Source organism: Cygnus atratus, chromosome 7 (genome assembly GCF_013377495.2).
Source record: "Cygnus atratus isolate AKBS03 ecotype Queensland, Australia chromosome 7, CAtr_DNAZoo_HiC_assembly, whole genome shotgun sequence".
NCBI classification, from domain to species: Eukaryota; Metazoa; Chordata; class Aves; order Anseriformes; family Anatidae; genus Cygnus; species Cygnus atratus.
Genome location: NC_066368.1, coordinates 24,954,052 through 24,973,740, shown reverse-complemented (window position 1 = coordinate 24,973,740; position 19,689 = coordinate 24,954,052). Strand labels below are relative to the sequence as shown.

General features: G+C 55.3%; 1 protein-coding gene across 3 annotated transcripts in view; it reads right to left on the bottom strand.

Annotated features, from left to right (window-relative positions):
- Positions 1-19,689, bottom strand: part of UNC5B (unc-5 netrin receptor B) — a 38,817-nt gene that overhangs the window by 6,883 nt on the left and 12,245 nt on the right. For all 3 annotated transcript variants that reach the window (XM_050711940.1, XM_035537177.2, XM_035537171.2), the window contains exons 2-7: positions 5,649-5,870; positions 3,577-3,720; positions 2,222-2,325; positions 1,206-1,386; positions 884-1,051; positions 535-699 (exon numbers count right to left, since the gene is read on the bottom strand). In XM_050711940.1, coding sequence (XP_050567897.1) covers positions 535-699; positions 884-1,051; positions 1,206-1,386; positions 2,222-2,325; positions 3,577-3,720; positions 5,649-5,870 — 984 coding nt within the window. The remainder of the gene's footprint in view (positions 1-534; positions 700-883; positions 1,052-1,205; positions 1,387-2,221; positions 2,326-3,576; positions 3,721-5,648; positions 5,871-19,689) is intronic.

Here is a 19,689-nt window from a genome sequence, read left to right as displayed (position 1 = left end):
CCCCCGCTGACAACAATCAGCATGGTTTCAGCAGACCCCAAACCTAGCATGGTTTCAGAAGGCTCAGTGGGACAGTGAGGTCCCACACCGGGCACCAGAAATCCCCCAAACCTTTCTTTGCACCGGCCGAGAACTAGCTTTAAATTAATAAATTTTTAAAAACGTGAGTGAATTTTTAAAAAATGCTAAGAAAACTTTTCTGGTGTCCTGCACAAGCACCACCAAGCCTCGCTTCAGGAAGGTGCTGAGCACCTCCATGGGCACGGAAAGCTGAGACACCCCTCAACCCCACCACCCTGGAGACCTTCAACCCAAGACTTTCCATTTTTTGCCGTTTTTACACACTGATCCTCCCCCTCTGAGCCCATCACCACTTTCTGAAGGCCAACAGCCTTGCTGCAACCAAAACTGATGTCTCCTTCCCGCGCACCGGGGGGACCACAGAAGCAAGAGGAGCAGGGCCACTATCCTCTCTGGGCCACCATCCCCTCGGGGCCACTGTCCCCTGTCCCCTCAGCCTCCCCAGACACTCACTGTGCAGGCAGAGCCCATCGGTGCAATTTTTGGAGTCGAGCAGCACGCCGCTGCAATCCTTGCCACCGTTGCGGGGGGCCGGGGCAGCGCACTCGCGGCTGCGCCAGTGGGTGCACTCGGTGCTGCAGGCCGACCACTTGCTCCATTCCGTCCATGCGCCATCCACTGCAGGCCACCAAACACAGACACCGGGCTGGGGACGCTTCGGTACAGCCCCCCCAGGATGGGGAACGAGCGTCTCCAGCAGTGGAAAGGTGCCCGCTCCTGAGCCCCTCTCCTTGGGGAGCAGGAGCATGGTGGGACCGTGGAAGCTGGGGTTTGGACCTTGGGTTTCTGAATTGCCCCTTACCTGGGCAGAGGGTGGTGCAGGTTATTTTCTGGAAGGGCTGCCCATCGCAGAAGGAGCCACCGTTGAGCGGTGCGGGGTTGGTGCACGTCCGTGTGCGCTTCTGCCAGCCTCGGCCGCAGCGGTTGTTGCACGGAGACCACTCGGACCAGGTGGACCAGCCCCCGTTCACTGCAGGAGGAGAGGGACACGTCAACACGGGGCACCCAAAGCCACAGCGACCACGCCAACAGAGCCCAGCAGGGAAGGTGCAGACGGAGCTAAAAATATGGTTCACCCCCCTGGGTCGCAGACACTGCCCCTTCCTGATAGCGAGGGTCAGTACCGTAGACAATGACGGCAGCCGTGGTGCTGCGGCGCTTGGCCACGATGTTCTTGGCCATGCAGGTGTAATTGGCAGTGTCCAGGAGGCGGGCCTGCTTGATGATGAGGTTGTGGTCGATGGTGATGAGGAAGTTGGTGTCCTGGGTGGGATCGATGACATCCTCGTTCCTCAGCCACTCCACCTGGCAAGCGGAAAGGGCGGGATGGGGGGAGGACGCGGGGGAGGATGGTGATTAAGCTGAGCAGGAACTTGGCCAGGAAAAGCACATCGTAGGTGTAGTGGAAATGCCCATCCCACATGCTTCCCCCACCAGGATGGTCACACCAAAGGGCCCAAAATTAAGCCAGGACCCAGCTGCTTCAATGCTTGCTGAAATCCCTTGGTGCCAACAGGGCACAAGAGGTCTGCGTGGGCACAAAGAGCATGCCAAGTCCAGCAGCTCTTTGCTCGTGTTGCACGGCCACTTCCATGGACTTCCTGGGGCTAGCTGACCCCAGACGAGTTGCGCCATCAATGGGTGGCAGTGCAGGGTGCAGCACTCAGTAGCAGGGCTGCCCATTAGTTTCTGGGCTGTGCTTAACGGGGCCATTTGGGATAGGTGTGAGCCGATAACATCACCACGTGGGCACGAGCAAGGACAAACAGCAGACTTGGGGGGCCTGATGGAGAGAGCAACCCCGCCCGGATCAGGTCCAAAGACCTCCTCATCTTCATTGCTGCGTTGGCCAAGGCTGTGGCTTCTCAGAGAAGCCACTGGGTACCTCCTCCTCTCTGTGAGAGCTGGCCGCTGATGGGTTACCAGCACACCAGGGGGCAAGGGAGAAATGGGCTGAGTGCGTGCTGAGGTTACGTGCATTGTTCGAAGCCAGAACCAAATAATCAACCCTGCTGAATAACGCGAGCTGGCAGTCTCAATGCACAGCTGCAAGCCATCTGCAAGGACCTGGCTCATCTCTCCCCAGATCTCTCCATTTTTTGGGCTTCCCTTGTGGGGTTTCTCCAGGCTGTGCACTCACCTCCGCCTGCGGCACCCCCTCGGGGGGCCGGCACTGCAGCAGCACCTCATGCTCCAGCGGCACCTCCTTGCCCAGCGGCTCCTGGTCAAAGTTCTTCCGCAGGTCTGGAGGAGAGGGGGAAACCCAGCGGTTACCAGCAGGTGGCAGAAACAGGGCACCCACAAAACCTCGGAGGGGGAGAGCATCAGTGCGCACACGCAGGGAAACACAGCCTGGGAGGATGGGGCCAAATTGCCAACTTCCCAAAGTGCATTTGGGACACTTTGTTGGAGAGGGGCAGTGGGATTTGCATGACTGCGGGGCTCCCATGCATGCACCAAAGCAATTTCCCAGGTTTCAGGGCTCTGGGAGGAGCAGGAGCCCCCCTGCATCACTAGGTGGTGCTGCAATCCTCCGCTCTGGCACCCAAAAGCTGGGGCTCCTGCTGGTGCAGGGCACCACGAATTCGGGAGCTGCCCACCCCTGTGCCTTCCAGGGGACACCAGCACGGTGATCCCACGCCTTGCCCACACCGGCTGTTAGTACACCCTAAATACAGGCCACGCTGTGCGTCCAGCCCATGATGCAAGCCTCGTTTTAACTCATCATATTTCCAGCGGGACGTGGCACCGGTATGTTAGGCAGTGCCACACATAAGGCTTTGATCCAAATGACCAGGTACGAAGGAACTGGAAGGGCGTGAAGCTGAAAAGCTTGTTAGCAGGAACTGCATGGACAGCATTAGGGAAAGAGGCTGATTTATGGCACGGCAGAGTGCGCCACGCTCAGGGAGCTCCTGTTACAGGATGCTGGAGATACAGGAGATGTCTTAAACTGCTTCATCTCATCTGAGCTACGCTCAGCTGGGGCCAGCTTGGGGAAAAAAGGGTTTCCTTGGTGGCCAGCTCTGTGCTGGGTAACATTTTCCTTGTTGAGACTAAATCCTCCGGGGACGTCAGCAACGTAGCTGATTCACCAGCCACCTCCGTTTTGGATAGCATGCCGGATTATTAGCCCTCTAACAGCGAAATCTGTTTACCACTCGGGAAGCCTGGCTGTTCCCCTATAGCTTTGCCATCTCGTTTGCTCCGAGAGCAAGTTGAGCCGGGTAACAGCCTGATTAACTCACCCTTAATCAGGCTGACACCCACAAACAGCGGCTTAGAGAAGTGACAGATGACAGCGGGGACTCCGGGGACGCGGAGCCGCTGATTCAGGGAAACGGCACAAGGTGCTAACCACCGGGTTATTACCCATAATAAAGCACCAGGAAGAGCTGAGCAGGCGGATGGGTGAAGCAGCATTAACCCAGCCGGTGCCACAGCCCCTCGCCCAGGCAGGAGGGATGATGCCCACCGCACGGACCGGGCACTTACACGCAATGCGGACGTACGCCCTGCGGCTCTTGGTGGTGCCCGCCGAGCTCCAGGCCACGCACTGGCACCAGTAGTCCTCTAGGCCGAAGAGCTCCTCCACCTGCTGCCGGGAGACCTCGATCTGCACCTCCCGCACCAGCAGCCCTGTGAGGGGACAAAGGGACAGAGGTGACACCAAAGCATCCAGGACACGGTCCCCAGGGCTTTGGAAACCATCTGAGGATGATGAGGTTTCCATGAAGCATCGACCCCTCATGACGTGGCTGCATGCTCCCTGGCTGTAATTTCCTTAGCTCGCTCCCAGCGCTGTGAGGAGCAATTACTGTCTCCCTGCCACCTTCCTGACAGACATGCACCAAGGAAATATCACTTATTTTGCCACTATTAATGGAAAAAAAAAAAAAAAAAAAAGAAAAAGGCATCAGGCCAAGTGCTCTTGGAAGAATCGGGGCTCTCAGAAAGACCCAGACCTCCAAAGAGATGCTCTAAAACCTCTCGTCTCGTCTGAAAGCCCCAGCCAAGAGGATAAGGAAAAGCGGAAAGGGAACCTGCCGGGGCTCTGCTGCCTCTGTAAGCACTGCAAGTGAAGATGCCCTACCCCCAAAATTGTAGGATGAGCTTATGAATCACAGAGTGACTACTTAAACAGCTTACACGCATCCAAACACGGCTGCTTTTCCAAATGGTCCCTACTCATCCGGCTGAGTTATCCTCTCTGACTTGGCCTATTTTTGCTTTCTTCCGCATGAAAAGCTTTGGATCAGATGCAGTCAGAGCCCTACAGAGCCTGCTTCATTCAAGACACGCCATCTTAAAAGTTAATATTTTTTTTAAGGGTCCCTTTTTCCAAGGTTTTAACCGAAGACGCTGAAAAGCCGCGGACATCTAACCGCGCTCATCCGCCACCGCTCTGTGGCCATCTCCCCCCGTGCCCCTTGCAGCAGCTTTCCCTCCCAACAGCACACTGCAAATGCAGATTTTCAGAGCAGCAAACCGCTTTGGTTCCAGCTCCTTTCCTCAGGGTAGCTACTGGGCACATGTGCCCGAGCCTGCGTATTTTTTACACGCATGGCACCACCTCTGCACTGAAGTTACTGTCAAGTTTTTCACCGGTAGCAGCAACAGCAGCTTTGAAATCTGGACGAAGAACTTGTGTTTTTCTCCCCAAACTGCCCGCACGCTCCCTTGAAGCTGGTTTCTCCAGCATGTTTTACTCCTCAATGCTCTTCCCCTAAGCCCCTGCTCCTTTGCCTTGAAGATGTTATAAATAAATGGCCCCTCGGAGAGCAGCTCGGTCACCACCGGGCACCGGCTTTGCCCTCCAGCAGTGCTTTGCCATCCAACACCAGAGGTACTGCTGCAAGGCAGAAGCTTCCCACATGCCCTAAACCTCATCATCCTCGTGCTGCTACCCCAAAGACCCCTGGGGCTAGCCGTGCCCCCAAAAAGCACCTCCCCATGGGGAGAAGACAGCACAGCGGAGCTAACCGCCAGCCCTCAAGTTCCCCAGGGAACTGCTTCTGTGCAGGGACAGCAGCGTGGGATGGGGGCATTGTGTTCATGGTGCCTCCACCCCTGGTCCAGAGGGGCAGCTCCTCTTTTAAGGCTCTCAGATGATAAGAGAAAAAAGTTGTGCGTGGACCAAGGAGGTGGGAAACGTATTAAAGTTACTTCGTGGGGCTGCGGCCCCCTGGGAATGCTAAAACGAATGGGAAAGAGGTCTGCTGGAGGAGAATAATCCCCAGCATGGAGGTGCAGTGGAAAAACGAAACCTGGGAAGGAGGAAGGAGATTGAGAAAGTCTCCTGGGTGAGGTCAGAGGACAGCAAGTCAGCCTGTTACAGTCCCATAAAAGAGCGATGCCATTTGGGGTGAGAGACATCGGGCTGTGCGGATAGGAGGAGGAGGAGCAGGAGGCATCCTCCAGCCCCAGGACAGATCCCAAACACCTACCCAGCTCCTGGCCCACAGCCCCACCAGTCAGAGAGCCCCGAGGGGATAAAAAAAGGGCAGAAAAACCTGGAAAAAGAGGGGACAGGCAGGCGGGAGGGGTGCTGGGGTGCTTGCGCTCACCCGTGACCTCGTCCAGGTCCTCCTTGGTGACGTGGTCGTTCTGGTTGACCCACTCCCCGTTGCACTTGAAGTAGATCTGGGTGGCGGGGTTGGCCCTGCAGACGAGCTCCACGGGCTTGTTCTTCACAATGTAGGCGTCCTGCGGCTCCAGCAGGAAGTGGGGCAGCGTCTCCGCCGGGGCCGAGGGGAAGGAGTCGGGCAGCACGTCGCTGTACTCCAGCCCTGCGGGGCAAGCACACAGGGGAGTCAGACCCATCGTACCCCAGCACCTCCCCGAGGATGCTCAGAGCAGCACAAGCGGGCTGGAGGCTCCCCAGGGGAAAGCAGATCTCTGCTAGGTGGGGAGCATCCTCCCTGGGTACCCTGCCGACCCCAAACATCACCGGCCAGATAAAAACCACGCGGATACAGTGGGGCGCACGCACATCGGGGTGTTATTGCTTAACCTGCCGCTTGTGGGCACCTGGCAAGCTTTTAGGTTGCACAGCGAGGCTCTTCCTTACATCGCAAAGAGTTAAGGAGCCTACTCTCCTCTCCTGCAGCTCTAATTCCCAGCGCCAGGCACTGCAGCAAACAGCATCACCAGCCCGTGAGAACATCTCCAAGAGCTGGCGCGGCAGAAACAAGCCCACTCCCTTCGTCGCCCTTTGGCAAGGGGGCTCGGAGAGCCTGGGAAGCCGCGTGAGATGGCAGCAGGAGGAGGAGGAAGCCCCACGTGCCAAGGAACGGAGGTGCCCAAACTGCCTCCCGAGCAAAAACCAGCGAGCGAGGGAAAAAAAACCACGCGAGGTCAGTCGTTTAAAATCCATTTAGGAAAATTGACTTTCCATTTCCATTTAACGCAGCGCTACGGGAGAGCAGTAGGACATTCGTCATAATCCATTAACTGCTCTTTTGGAAACAATGAATTAAACTCGGGGCTAATTCCTGTCTCCCTGGCTCTTCCCCACCTCTCCGGCCATTCCCTCCCCAATTTCGCTCGCTGGGCTGTGATTTTCTCGGCACCCCACCACTTGCACGGGATGCAGGGCATTGAGGAGGCACTGTATCAGAGCAGCAAACACCACCTCTTTTTTTCCCATTTACAACTCAATTTTGCATCTGCCAAGCTGTTGTTGCACATTTTTTTTTTCTTGTAAACCGTTCTGGTGCCATAAACCTAAATTTCCTGGCAAAGGGGGCAGGCAGGAGTTAATCCACAGGGCTGGCAAGAGAGGCAGCCAACAAAACTCAACTCAAGGGCTTGTGTGAAAACCTCTCCTCAGTCACACTATGCTCCTGCAGTGTGTGCACATCCTGCAGAGCCGGATCCAGGGCTTGGTGGCTGGGGATGTGTGCAGAGCATCCTCCAAACATCACCATTGTGGTGCCAGGGTGGTTCCCCCGGCACCCCCAAGTGCTCCTGCCTGGGTTTTTGGGAGTTCCCACCTGCCGCCTTCCCTTCACTCTGGGTGGGCACTTGTCTCCCACCTCCCTTTTTTGGGGCAGAATTCCCAGATTATCATCATCCCAACATCCTACAAAGCTCAGGACCCATGGCTCAGCTATGTGGCATGCTTGAGCCACCACTTGAGCACCGTACCCGTTTCCTAAAGGCTACAGAGCACATCAGGACCTTCTGTGCTGCAAACAATCATGAACCACGTGCACTCGGAGGATGGGGACGCAGGCACTTGAGGCTATGTGAGTTTTAGTGGGTGAAAAGTGGGTGCTTTTTTCCCCAAGCCACTCGGTATTTCCCAAAGGGACAGTGGCTTGAAGTGGTTCCAGGAACCGGTACCCACTGGCAGACACGAGCACCTTCATCGCAGCGAGGATTTCCTGCTAAATCCTTGCACCTGCTGCTGCAAACCTCCTCTCAGCAAAAAATCAGGGTGAAAACAGCCCAGAAAGGGGAGAAAAGTCACAGAGAAAGGAGAGAAAAGCCAGGGTGAGGAGAAGAAAAGCCCATGGGACATGACACACACCCCAAGGTGCCGCTTGGCATTTTCTGCCACGTTGGGCAATCCAGAGGCTTTCTGGGGGGCAATAAAAAGTCATGAGGCTCCTGTAAACAGGGTCCTCATGCCTGCCTGACCCCGCTGTGAAAAGAGGCCCTGGAGAGCTTGTAAGGGCTCGATGGACACCCGCAAGGGCTCCCTGTGTCCCTGGGGATAGCCAGGGAGGTGAGGAGCGAGACAAAGCCATGCCGTCCCCTAAGTGCTGCGTTCACGTTTCCCCAAGTTGTTTGACACCTGTTGCATCCTGAGAAATCCTGGGATGCTAACACTGCTGTAGGATGTTCAGGGGCAGCCTGGGTATGGTGGTCTGTATCACTCGGGTCACACCGAGGGATTTGAGGAGGAGGAGGAGGAGGAGGGACCAAGCCCTGATGCCAAGCGGAGGAGGAACAGCGAGCTGGAAAAGGGAGGAGGGGAGAACAGTCACTGACTTCTCTCCGGCCTCCTCTCCCCCATTCCCTCATCACACGTTTTAATCCCGCGGGCTTGAGCCGGATGATCCGCAGCATCTGCTCCCGGGGGAGTTACGTGCAGATGTTGGCAGCCAGCGCTCTCGATGCGAGAAGATCGCCGACCCCAGCGGCACCTTGCACAGCGAGGCACCAAGCCAGCACCAACCCCCTCCCACCACCCCACAGGCACGGCAGGAGGGATGGAGAGGCCAGAAAGCAATTCCCCCGAGCTGGGAGAACCTCCGCAGGAAAGCATTAAAATCCTCTCTCCTGCAATTGTTATCCCTGCAAATATTTGGGAGATTACAGGAGCATTAGTGGCAGCAAAGCCCAGTGCCCATCGCAGGGGCCAGGTGTCACCCCCGGCGCACAGGGTGGCAGGGACATGATGCTAAAATTAAGCATGGAGCTGGGAGCCTGGGTTTTTGTTGGGTTTCTCCATCTAAACAGGGGTGCCCGGCTCATGGGGGTGTCCTGAGGCTTAAATGAAGTAACAGCAAAAGGATTTGAAGGGTGATGGTGGTAGATGCAGAGCCACGGGCTGGCTACCTGGTGGGCAGTGCCCGCTCCCAAGGGCTTCTCATCGCAGAAAGCCCTCCTGGGACAATTATGGGCTCAGCAAAATGCAGCTGAACTTCTCCAAAAAGCACCCTCTCCCCCCAAACACCCCGCACACCGCACGCACACCAGCATGGTCCCAAAGGCAAAGCCAAAAACCCTCTGGCATCACCAGGGGCTGACGCAAACCGCGGCGAGCGGAGGCAAGCAAGGCGAGGAGGGCGCAGCAGGGCTGCCACCACGTCCCATGAGGACCTCACAGCCCTCGCCTTCAAGGTGCTGATGCAAAGCTCTGAGCTCGTTAGCTCAGCAGCCTGCGTTAACCTCATTAACCTCTCCTGCCATGGGACGGAGCCCAAATCGGGGCGGGGGACCCCAGCGGGATACAAGACTGGGGGCGCACGAGGGGGAGATCTGGGTAAGGAGGGTTTGGGAAGGGAAAAAGAAGGAACACGGGCACCCGACCTCTTGTCCACATCCCCGTGGTGTCCAACACTCCTCCCAAACCCGTGAAATCCCAACACTTGAGGCACGATTGCATCCAACCCATGGCCAGGGTGCTCGGCTCTGCACCTTTTGCCTCACATTTGCTGCCCCCAAAACCAGCAGATCCAAGCCCTGGGGACCCAGCAGGGGCAACACACCGGTGCCCCCCAGCACGGAGCAGCAGGGCTTGGCAGCTTCATCCCATCACCTCCCCTCCTCTATTTCAGCCAGCGCCCCAGGACAGGGGACATGGGACATCTCTGCCCCCAGCATTTCAGCGCAGCTCCCCAGACCGGCCGGCTCCCCGCAGCAGGCAAATATTGTAATTACAGAGGGCGCAGTAATGAGGGGGTGCTCCCAGCCAGCCCTAATTACACCCTTGGAGAAAATAAGCAGATTCCTCTCCCAGCGAAATTAAAAGCCTGCAGACGGACGCCCGCGCTGTGCACCTTTATTAAACAGGACTGGATGTGGAAGCAGGGAGGGGAGGGAAAAACCAGAGAAAGCAAAGTCTGGGCTGAAAAAGGGTGGGACGGAGGAGCCAGGCGGCACCAGGCCTGCTTTGCATGCAACAGCCTTATCGAACCAAAACCACCTCTCCAACCAGAAATCGTCACTTCTTTTTTTTTTGCAAAATTCATGGGTCGTGCTCTGGCAAAGGGTCCCCTTTAGGGGAAATCCCACGAGAGCATCCCCATGCTGCTGCAGCCTCCATACCCAAACAGCCCTGCTACAAGGGTCCCGAGGCACAGGAATCCCAAAACCTCCATCCCCAGATGATGATAACGAGGCTGTGCCCAAAACTTCCCTCGCTGTGAGCTCGGAGACAGCTTCCTGTGATGCCTCGCGCCTCCCCAAAAATACCCAAGGAGAAGGAAAAAAGGAGGAATTACGTAGCAAATCCCCGTTACACTCTATTGTGCTCGAGTCTTTTGTGCTATTTCGCACGTTTCCTTCAGGGTTATGTTTGAAAACTATCGCCAAATTTCATCTACACTGGTTCTCATTGGGGCCCAGACACTTGGCTTTGTGCTATTTTAATGCCACTGTCGCGCTCCCCTCGTGCAGCCTGCTCTGTTTACCGAGCTGCGACATTATTTTTAATGGATATAATAATTATATGGACTTTATTTGTTTGCTTTGGCTTGGAGAAGGAAAAAAGCCAGCAGCAGATAACGTGGCAATATGCTGGTTATTCACATGTATGGCATGCGCTGCCTTCCCGTTGTGCAAAGAATAATAATTTCAGCGAGGAAAGAGAGAGGGGAAAGGAAAACAGGGAATGAAGAGGGACTTGTTGTCCCGACTGATGCCAGAAAGTCCAGAGAATTATGAATTATCAATTCGAGATGCGGTGAATCAAGGGCAGGATGAAAGCTCTCCTCGGGAGGACCACGGTGGGCATGCACACAACAGGTCTCCTCTCCAGGCAGTTTCCAAATGCCAGCTCCCAGAGAAGTCAAGTTGCAGGCAGGAAGCGATTTCCTGTTCACACAAATTACATCCATATTTAAAAATGTAAATTCCCCAGCACTCCAACTCGAGCCTGGCAATTCGGAGGCAGGCATTTTGCAATGGGTTTTCTCGACATGCAAATGCGGAGGCAAACGTGTTTGCTTAGGGCATAAAAAAAAAAAAAAAAAAAAAAAAAAAAAAAAGCAATTTAAAAAAATCAGCACTGTGAAACTACCTGGGACACAAGGTGTTCCTCCAGGAGGAGAAGCAGGAGGAGAAGGATGCTCTGCTGCCAGCCTGGTTATTCACCACGGGATGCCCCAGCTTCAAATAAACCCTCCTGGGGCCAGCATGGGAACGCACAGGGCACAGGGCTTTGCCCTTGGAGCATCCCAATCCCCAGCTGGGAAGGGATGGCAGCAGCCCAACAAGGCACAGCAAGGAGTTTCGGCAGCTGGAGGAGTGGTGCAAAGGGAGAAGAAGGAGCTCACTTTGCTTGGTTGTGCCTTTTTTTTTGGCACCCGCCCTCTCCTCCCCAGCAGCTCCCCAAAAGCCCTGGGAAGCCAAAGCCTCCTGGAAGGCTGCTCCCTTGGTGTGAGGCTGCTGGTGGAAAAACACAAAACCTACTGCAAAAAAAAAAAAAAAAAGGAAAAAAACAGCTCATTCAATGCGCCCAGATAACTAGAAATTCAAATGGGGGAGCAATGTCAAAGAGCAGCTGGTTAAGACCCCTTTATTAAATGGCCTTTAAAGTTGCCCTTAATCTTTCAGATTTGTTGCCCTGATCAAGAAAAAAAGCATTAACAGAGGATGGAAATATTCTGCTTTTGTCCTTTCTCTGCCCTTTTCTTCCCTTCTCGTTTCACTGAGACAATGTGGGACAAACAGAAGGAAAAAAGGGGGGAGGGAGAGAGCAAGGATAGAAAGAGATTGGAGGGAAAAAAAATAAAAAGAAATAATCCCTGATGCAGAATATGAAATATTAAGACTTTGCTCTCCCCTTCCATGCCAGCCCTGCCCCTGTTCCAGAAGAAAGCCCTCAGCAGGGCTCGCTCAGGGCCGAGGATTCCCCATCCCCTCGCTGCTGAACTTTAATCCCTGCAGCAAGGCACAGGTAGCGGAGCAGCTCCCAGCCTCCAACTCTGCTCCTCCCGGAGGTTATCTCCAGTCATTTCGCACTAAGTCTTTAAAAAATAAAGCAAAAAAACCTGACGATGTTTGGGACCAAACCAGAGGGGTGCTTAAAGCCTATGGGACCCCAGAGCCTGCTCCTTCCTTTCTCACCGCCAGCAATTTCCACCTTTTGACTGTTTCTTCCCCAATTTGTCCGCGGAGGCTGGCTGCACAAAGCCAGCCCTGGCAATCCTTCCACCTTTTCTTCTCCCCACTCTCCCGGTGCTGAATTTCTCTTTCCTCCTTTTGTCCTGCCCCCAGTTCCAACCGGGGCTCCGGGCTCCTGCAGCCTACGCCACCAGCCTCCTCCAAAGGCGACCCAAAAAGGTCCTCAGAGAGACAGGGGACGAAGGCTGATGCATGCCAAGGAGCAAAAAAAATGATGGAAAGAGGGGAAAAAAGCCCCCCAGCCTCATCCTCTTGTGCCACGGGCCCCCTCCTCTTGCGCCATGGCCCCTTGGCACCCTCATTCCCACGAGTGATTTGCACTAATTGCTTTAAAGGTGAGGGCAGCACGCACCCCACCACGTCCCCCTGATGCCACCGGGCTGGGATTTGCTGTCAGCAGCCATAAATCAAAAAAAAAAAAAAAAAAAAAATAGCAGGCAGTGCTACGGGAGCAGCGGGGCCCGACCTGGGTCCACCACAAATTCACTGCGAGCAAATATCCAGCTTCTAAAATCTGGTGCCTGGGGGGCCCTGCAGGTGCTGTGGGCTCCATCCTGTGCCCTTAAAAGCAAGGAGGAGCAGCCCCCATTCCAGGAAAATGCACTGCAGCAGGGCTCCTGCCCGTCCCAGGGGACCCATCAGGCTACCAGCACGTCCATCCAGCCTGATATATAAATTACTAATGTAAATTAATGGATAATTGAAGCCCTTTGGTCCTAAATATTTAAATTATTTAACAGGCAATTAAGAGCGAGGGAAAGGAAAGAGGAAAAGGGGCCTTAACCCCGCAGGTGGGGGGGAGAAAAAATAAAAATGGAAGTGAGAAGAGAGCAGTGAGAGCCAAACGCACGCACGTCAGAGGGATGCTGCCGGCCTCGAGCACATCTCGCTGCGGGTTTTTGCCAGGCTGCTTTTCCAGAGGATGCCCCGAGCCCCAGGGGGAGCCAGTTCTGCCCCAGTTTCTTTCCAGGAGAGGACGGCTTCAACTGCTCATCCTCAACTACTGCTGCCCACAGCAGTGGTGGCGACTTCCCAGAAATCACAGGATTTTTTAGGGATTTTTAAAATTTATTTCCCACCCCCTAACCACGAGCTGACAGCGTTCCCTTACCTAATGCCATCCCTAATCCCCTTGTTTTTTGTTTTTTTTTTAAACCCCTGCATTCACCTGATCCAAACACCTTGAATCCATACATTTTAACCTTTTTTTCAGCCCCCCATCCCTCCCCAAATATACAAAGGGGCCGCTGGGTTTGGCACCACCAGTGCAATGAGTTTCCCATCCTCAGAAAACCGCACAATGATGAGTGGAACGGGCCCAAAAAACCACGGGATTTCCTCCTCCTGCCTCCATCCCAAGCCAGCCAGGGATATTCCCACAGCTCCCCTGAGCCCTGGAGGGGGGGTCACGAAGGAAAATGCCCGGCGGCCCGTCAAGAAAAGACGTCATGTGGGAAAAAAGGCGTTTTAACAAAAGCGGTGCGTGCCCGGGGACGGCACCGAGGGCAGGGAGACGCAGCAAGACAATAGTGAATAGATTTCAGATTACATCCTGAACTCGCGGCCTCCTGGGAACGGGGTTATAAAAACCCTTTTTATTTTGTTTGTAGTCCAAAACAAACAAGTACATAAAAAGCCCAATGCCGAGGAGCCAGCCAGGAAGTGAGCAACATCTGGGAAACATCTGGCCCCGGCTGCCCCGCAGGCTGAGCCCCGGCACAGCTCCGCGTACCTGCTCACATGCTTCTGAGTCAGCCCTGGCACCCCAAACATGATCCCCTGCCTTGAAAGGGAGCTCCTGGGGGAAAGCTGGGCCCGTCACCCCGCTCCTCTTGCCTGGGGAGCGATTTGCAGGGTGCCCTGGTGTGGGGTTTCAAGCATTGCATGATGCTCCGAGAGTTGGAGAATGCCCTGGTGCAGGGTTTGGAGCATTGCAAGATACCACAAGCATCGCAGGATGCCCTGGTGCAGGGTTTCAAGCATTGCAGGATGTCCTGAGCATTGCAGGATGCCCTGGTGCAGGGTTTCGAGCATTTCAGGATGTCCAGAGCATTGCAAGATGCCTCAGTGCAGGGCTCTGAGCATTGCAGGACACCCCAAACATCGCAGGGCACCCTGAGCCTTAAAGGATGCCCCGAGCACTGCGGGACACCCTGGTACGGGTCTTCAAGCACAGCAGGACACCCTGAGCATTAAAGGATGCCCCGGTGCAGGGCTCTGAGCATCGCAGGACTGCCCAAGCATCGCAGGACCGCCAAGCTGGAGCTATTTTATTTTCTCCTTTCCCTTTCCCACCCCAAACACCAAACAGCTCCGCAACAAGGCAGCACCAACACCGCAGAAGGGGCTGCGCAGCATCCAGCACCCACTGCCCACTCCCCATCTCAGACATGCACACTGACATACAGGACCAGCAGCTACACGAGTGACACCACGGCTCCGTTTCAAGGGTAAATAATTAGAAAAGTCAATTAATTCCCCCCATCATTGCTGCACAGTCAGCCCCAGCGCCTCGGAGCTGGGCACGTGTGCAGCTTCCCCGCTTCTCTTTGAGAGTGCCAGCCTCAATCAGGCTTTGGGGAGGAGGGCGGGAGGAAATTAATGAAAGGCAAAGCTGATTACAAAGAACAATACAATGACTCAATCTGTTTCTCCTACCTCCATTGTATGAAGCTTTTTACATTTTTAAAGGTTTCGCCTGGTCCCTCAATGCACAATGGAATCACCTCCTGAGAGAAGCGGTAATGGCCCTGGAGACTTTTGAGCAAGACTGGACAAAACATGGCAGAAACAATCCCCGAGGAAGGGCCAGATGATCTAACAGGTCTTTTGCATCTTTAATTTCTCACCCTTTTCTTTCTGCTCTTGTTTCAGGCACGAAACAAGTTTTTGCTAATTAGATGTTAATACGGGAGCAGTTTCATTCTCAGCACATGGTGGAACCAAGGAAAAAAAAAAAAAAAAAAACCAACACGTGCCAGGTCTGGGCACGAGGGATTGATCCTGAGGGTGCTGAGAGCTGGGGATGGCTTTTACCACCCTAGCAGAGGCATCAAAGCTTGATGAGAGAAGGCAAGGTGGCACAGCACCAAGCCAGCAGGGATGCCTTGATCCTGCGCCCACCCTGCCGCAGATAAGGGACCCCCAGCCCCGAGCAGGATTGGGTATGGAGGGCCACCACGGTGCCAGGAGGAGGAACCCCAAGGTCCACGAACGCACAAGGATGGGGAACACCAAATCTGCAGGGATGGGATCTTGCTCCCCTCACTAATGGGGCTGGCGACCCCACGGCGTCCCCGTCCCACCCCACAGCCCCACGGGGGTCCTGGTGCCTGGCCCCCAGCCGGGACGAGAGCAAAAAGCTGCCGCTCCGAGCCCCATTTATGACCTTCCAAGGGGGAGCCCGCTGACAGCTTCACAAGCTTTTCGTTTTTCAAGTAGTGGTTTTATATTTACGACCTGAAAGGGAAAGATGCAAGGATGCAGACCGTCATGGGGCTATCTGCTCCCGACCTGCCCCCAGCCAAGCAGTTCCAGGAAGCCATAAAAAGCGATCACATTTCAGCCTTTTCCCCCCTCCTTCTCTCTCTCTGCTCACTAAAAACACCTCTTTTTTTTTTTCTCTTTTTTTTTTTTTTTCCACGGTGGTCATTTCTTTCTAATGCTCACCCCCCCCCCAAGGAAAAGCATCAAAAATTAATGAAGAAGCTTCAGGGAAATCACAGGGGAAAACGAGAGGCCCCATGTACTGGGGAGCATTCCGGTGGAAGTGAGACCCCACTGAGTTTGGGGTCTTTAATGGAAAAAGGTGGCCAGAAGCTGCCTTTGGGACAGGGACCACATTCCTCTGCTCCACATCCTGGAGATGGAGGCACTTCCCAGCAGAGCCGGGCTGGCAGCACCGAGAATAAAGGCAGGAGCAGGGTGCTGAGCTCTTATTTATAAGCTTAGAGGGGGGAGAGAGGGCAAAACTCCCCAGACCTCAGCGTTGGGGCTGCAGTGAAATGCCTTTGGGATGCATTCCAGCCAGCAGCTTGCCCCCGGGGTAGATAAGCGCCTTCTTTCACCTCCAAATTCCTTGGCAGAGAGGAGACAGCCCGGGTTTTAATGGCACACAGAGATGCCACAGCCAGGACACGGTGGTGATAAGAGGGTTTTTTTGTTGTTTTTCTTGTCTGAGTCAGCGGGTCAAGATCTGGTCCTGGGGCTTCCAAAATCCATCGCCAAAGACACTGGGGTTGGTGGGGGACGGGCGCACCAGGGTGCCCAAGGCGCAGGGGTACCATCGTGGCTGCTCTCTGCTTTTTTAAGCCACATGAGCCAGGGCAGTGAGGGCCCGCAGCCAAGAGGCAAGCGAAAATCCTCCTTTCCCTGCCCTCGCCGGGGGTGGGATGCCAAAGGCAGCGCGCGGAGCAGGGGTTTGTGCATGGCCCTGGGCATGCTGTGCCGCAGCCCCAGGCTTGGGGCCGTGCCCCACAGCTGCCTTTCATTACAGCTTCACCTTCCCCACTCCCATCCATGGCTGGGCTGCGAGAGCCGGACGGTCTGGTAGAGCCAGTCGGCAAGAGAGAGAAAATAATAATAATAAAAACTATAAAAAAAAAAAACACCCTTTCAAGCAGGGCTAACAATTTTCTCAGCGCATCGGGGGCAGCAAGTGGCATCCCAGGGTGCGGGAGCAACGGGGCAGGGATGCAGGGAGCCTCCTCTCCTCTTCCCTCCCCTCTTTATCTGCTGCCTGGGGCTCTAGCCCGGCGCCTGCTGATAATCAGGGAGCGTATTTGAAACCCCGGCGCCAGACAGGATCCTTATCTCGAGGAATGTGGGATGGGGGCAGCCCCTGCAACAGCTTCGGGAGAAAGGGGGGAGGCAAGAAGACCCCCCCCCACACCTCGTCCAGTGGGTGCACACACACACGTGTGCACGGACCAGAGGAGGGAGGAAGGGATGGGGTGGGTGACAGGCGGGTTGCACAGAGCCAAATTCCCAGCCCCAGCATGGCTGCAGGCGGAGGAAGCTCCCCGCCACCCGGCCTTGCGCAAGGGCCCTGTAATTATCCGGGGAAAATCGCCCTGCTTTGCTTTCCCATCGAGCCAAGGCGCCCAGGCCGCGAGCATCCCAAAATACTCAAAGATCTCTAACAGCTTGGGGACCCCTTGAGGTCGGAGCGGCCTTTACGGCAGGACGGAGGGGGGAAAAATTATGAGTCCCCGCAAATCCTCCCCTCTGCCCAGCCCCGGGGACATGCACCGGAGCTGCCCGCAGGCCGTGCAGGAATTTGGAGCAGGCTGGGAGCAGGGAGGGAAGGAGGGGAGGAGAAAGCCAAGCCAAGGCGCTGGGTTTCCGCCTGCCGTGCCCCATTCCTGCGGGAAGCCCTGCTCGGCCCACGGTGGCCGTCCCGGTGCCAGCCTCCTCCACGTCCCAGCCCAGCGGCACCCGCAGACCCTGCTCGCTGCACCCTCTCAGGAAGGGGAGACCCGGTAAAACAGGCAGAAAACAACCCCAAAATGGATTTTCCCCCGCGCCCGCCAGGGCAGAGGCGGCGGAGGCAGCGGTGCAAGCCAGCGCAAGCCCCGCACGGGCACGAGGAGAGCTCTGGGTGCAGACGTGAGGCACCAAAAGCAAGACCTGGAGCAGCACCAGGAGCCAACGGGCACCGAGAGATGAGCAACCACTAAAGCCTGATGCTCTCAGCTCCGTCCCAACCCTCCACAACCAGTGTATGATGCTCCAATGTCCCAAAAAAGCCACAAGGAGTTGTTCCTGTAAGCAAATATTGCTCACCAGCCTTGCCCCACGCTTGCAGGAAAGCACCACATGGCATAAGCACGCTCAGCACCCAGTGCCATAGGTATGTGCATCCACAGGCAGCCCAGCCGTGCTCACATACAGCCAGCTCAAAAAGCCTCTGCCGGTGCCACCGAACCCCCAGGGGGGTTGTACACCATTAAAGGGATATTTAAAATCACTAATAAGGGGCTGATGAAGTTTGGGAGCTGCCGACACCAGCCATATGCCTCCGACACGCACGGTGCAGTCGGTGCCGTGGCAGCGCAACTGCAGGTACCAGCTCGCCTAATTAACCAGCAGAAGAAAGCCTCATTTAAAACAAAGCTCTTATTTTATTTATTTGCTGACAGTAGCAGAGCAATTCCCTCCGGCACGATGTGAAAGCAAACACGCTGTCCTCAAAATAAACCGCCATGGGCTTTTTCATTTCACCCTTCCACAAGTGTTCCCTGGCTTGTCTTTGGGAAGGGAAAAACCACCCGAGGTGGAGCCAGCCTGCAGCCCCCATTAGCATGGCAGAGGGCTTGCAGAGCCGGCCTGTCACCCCCTCACCAAGGCAAAAATGTAAGCACATGTTAATAAAGTGTCCTTAGGAGTGTCCCCCCAGTGCTGCCACCCTCCTGCAGGTGCCCATGGGACAGGGATGCTGCTGGTGCTGGTCCCCGAACTCCTGGCCACAGGAAGGGAGCAGAGGGCCACTGTGCTTTTATTTAGCATCTTTATTTCTTGAAGTGCTTTAAATAGATATGGATTGACTCTCAGCTCTGGTTATTGCAGCTTGAAAGGGGAGCTACAGGCACTTTGATTGATGAACATGAGACTGCTCCTCGGCATCCAAAGCCACCTGGAGCCTCCTCCTGCCTCAGTGGCTGCCGGGTGCCCTGCATCTCCCTCCCGTTAAGGGCACAAGGATGGCAGCATCATGCAGGTGTTTGCCCTCCTGTGCTATGGTTTTGGGCAACGGCTGCTCCAGGAGTGCCACAGCCAGCGTGGTGACCCGTGGTGGAGACCCCCAGCACCCCAAAAAGGATGGGGACCAGCCCGCAGGGAGACGATGGCTCCGCATCCCCTATCCATCACGCCCAGCCACCTCTGTGGCCAAGATAAGGATATCAGCTCCACCGAGCCAGACCTTCCTTCCTTCCCCTTCCACCTTTCCCACTCGCTCTGAGCTCACCCCGATCACCAGGTTCACTCTTTTCCTAGCAGCAAACCCAGGCAGCGACGAATAAATTTATGAAAACGGGGAGAGACATCATGAGTTTTTACGGACAACGCTGGCTATGACATGCATTTTTCTTTCCAGCGATGAAAGTAATTCCTTTCGGTTAAGGAGTAAGTAAAATCACACCGGGAAGCCGGAGGTAAATCTATTGCAGCGACCCTGAGCAGGCGCTTCCCCAGGGCTTCAAGGCAGCAAACTTATCAGGCACCGCGCTGATAACACATCCAGGCTGAACCATAAGTCTTGAGCACATAAAAGGTATTCCTAACTGCAAGCTGGATTAGCAGGGGAGGAAAAAAAAAAAGGTTGAGAAGGCACAGAGTGGGCAGAGAACAGAGATGGGGCAGGTCTGGGGTTTGGCATTGCTGCCATCAGGAGATACCTCCAGATGGATGCTGCTGCATCCTGCCACCTCCTGCAGGTCCGGTTTGTCCTTCTTTCCGAAATAATAAAAAAAAGAAAAGAAAAAACAAACATTTCTTTGCATGAGTGCAAGGGTCACGACTCCGGTCCCAAAGCCACCGCCTCCCCGTGCGGCGTGTGGTTTGAGCACCAGGAGGAGGGCATCGCATCACATACAACCGCATCCAGGTCTCTGTTGTTTCTTCTTTTGTAGCCATGGGAAGAAAGAGCTGCTCTGTAATCACCCCTCCGCTGGCTCCCGCACTGCTTTCGGCACCAGCCAGGGCAACGCAGGGCTGCTTTGATGTGGCAAGGGCAGCTTCCAAACAGTG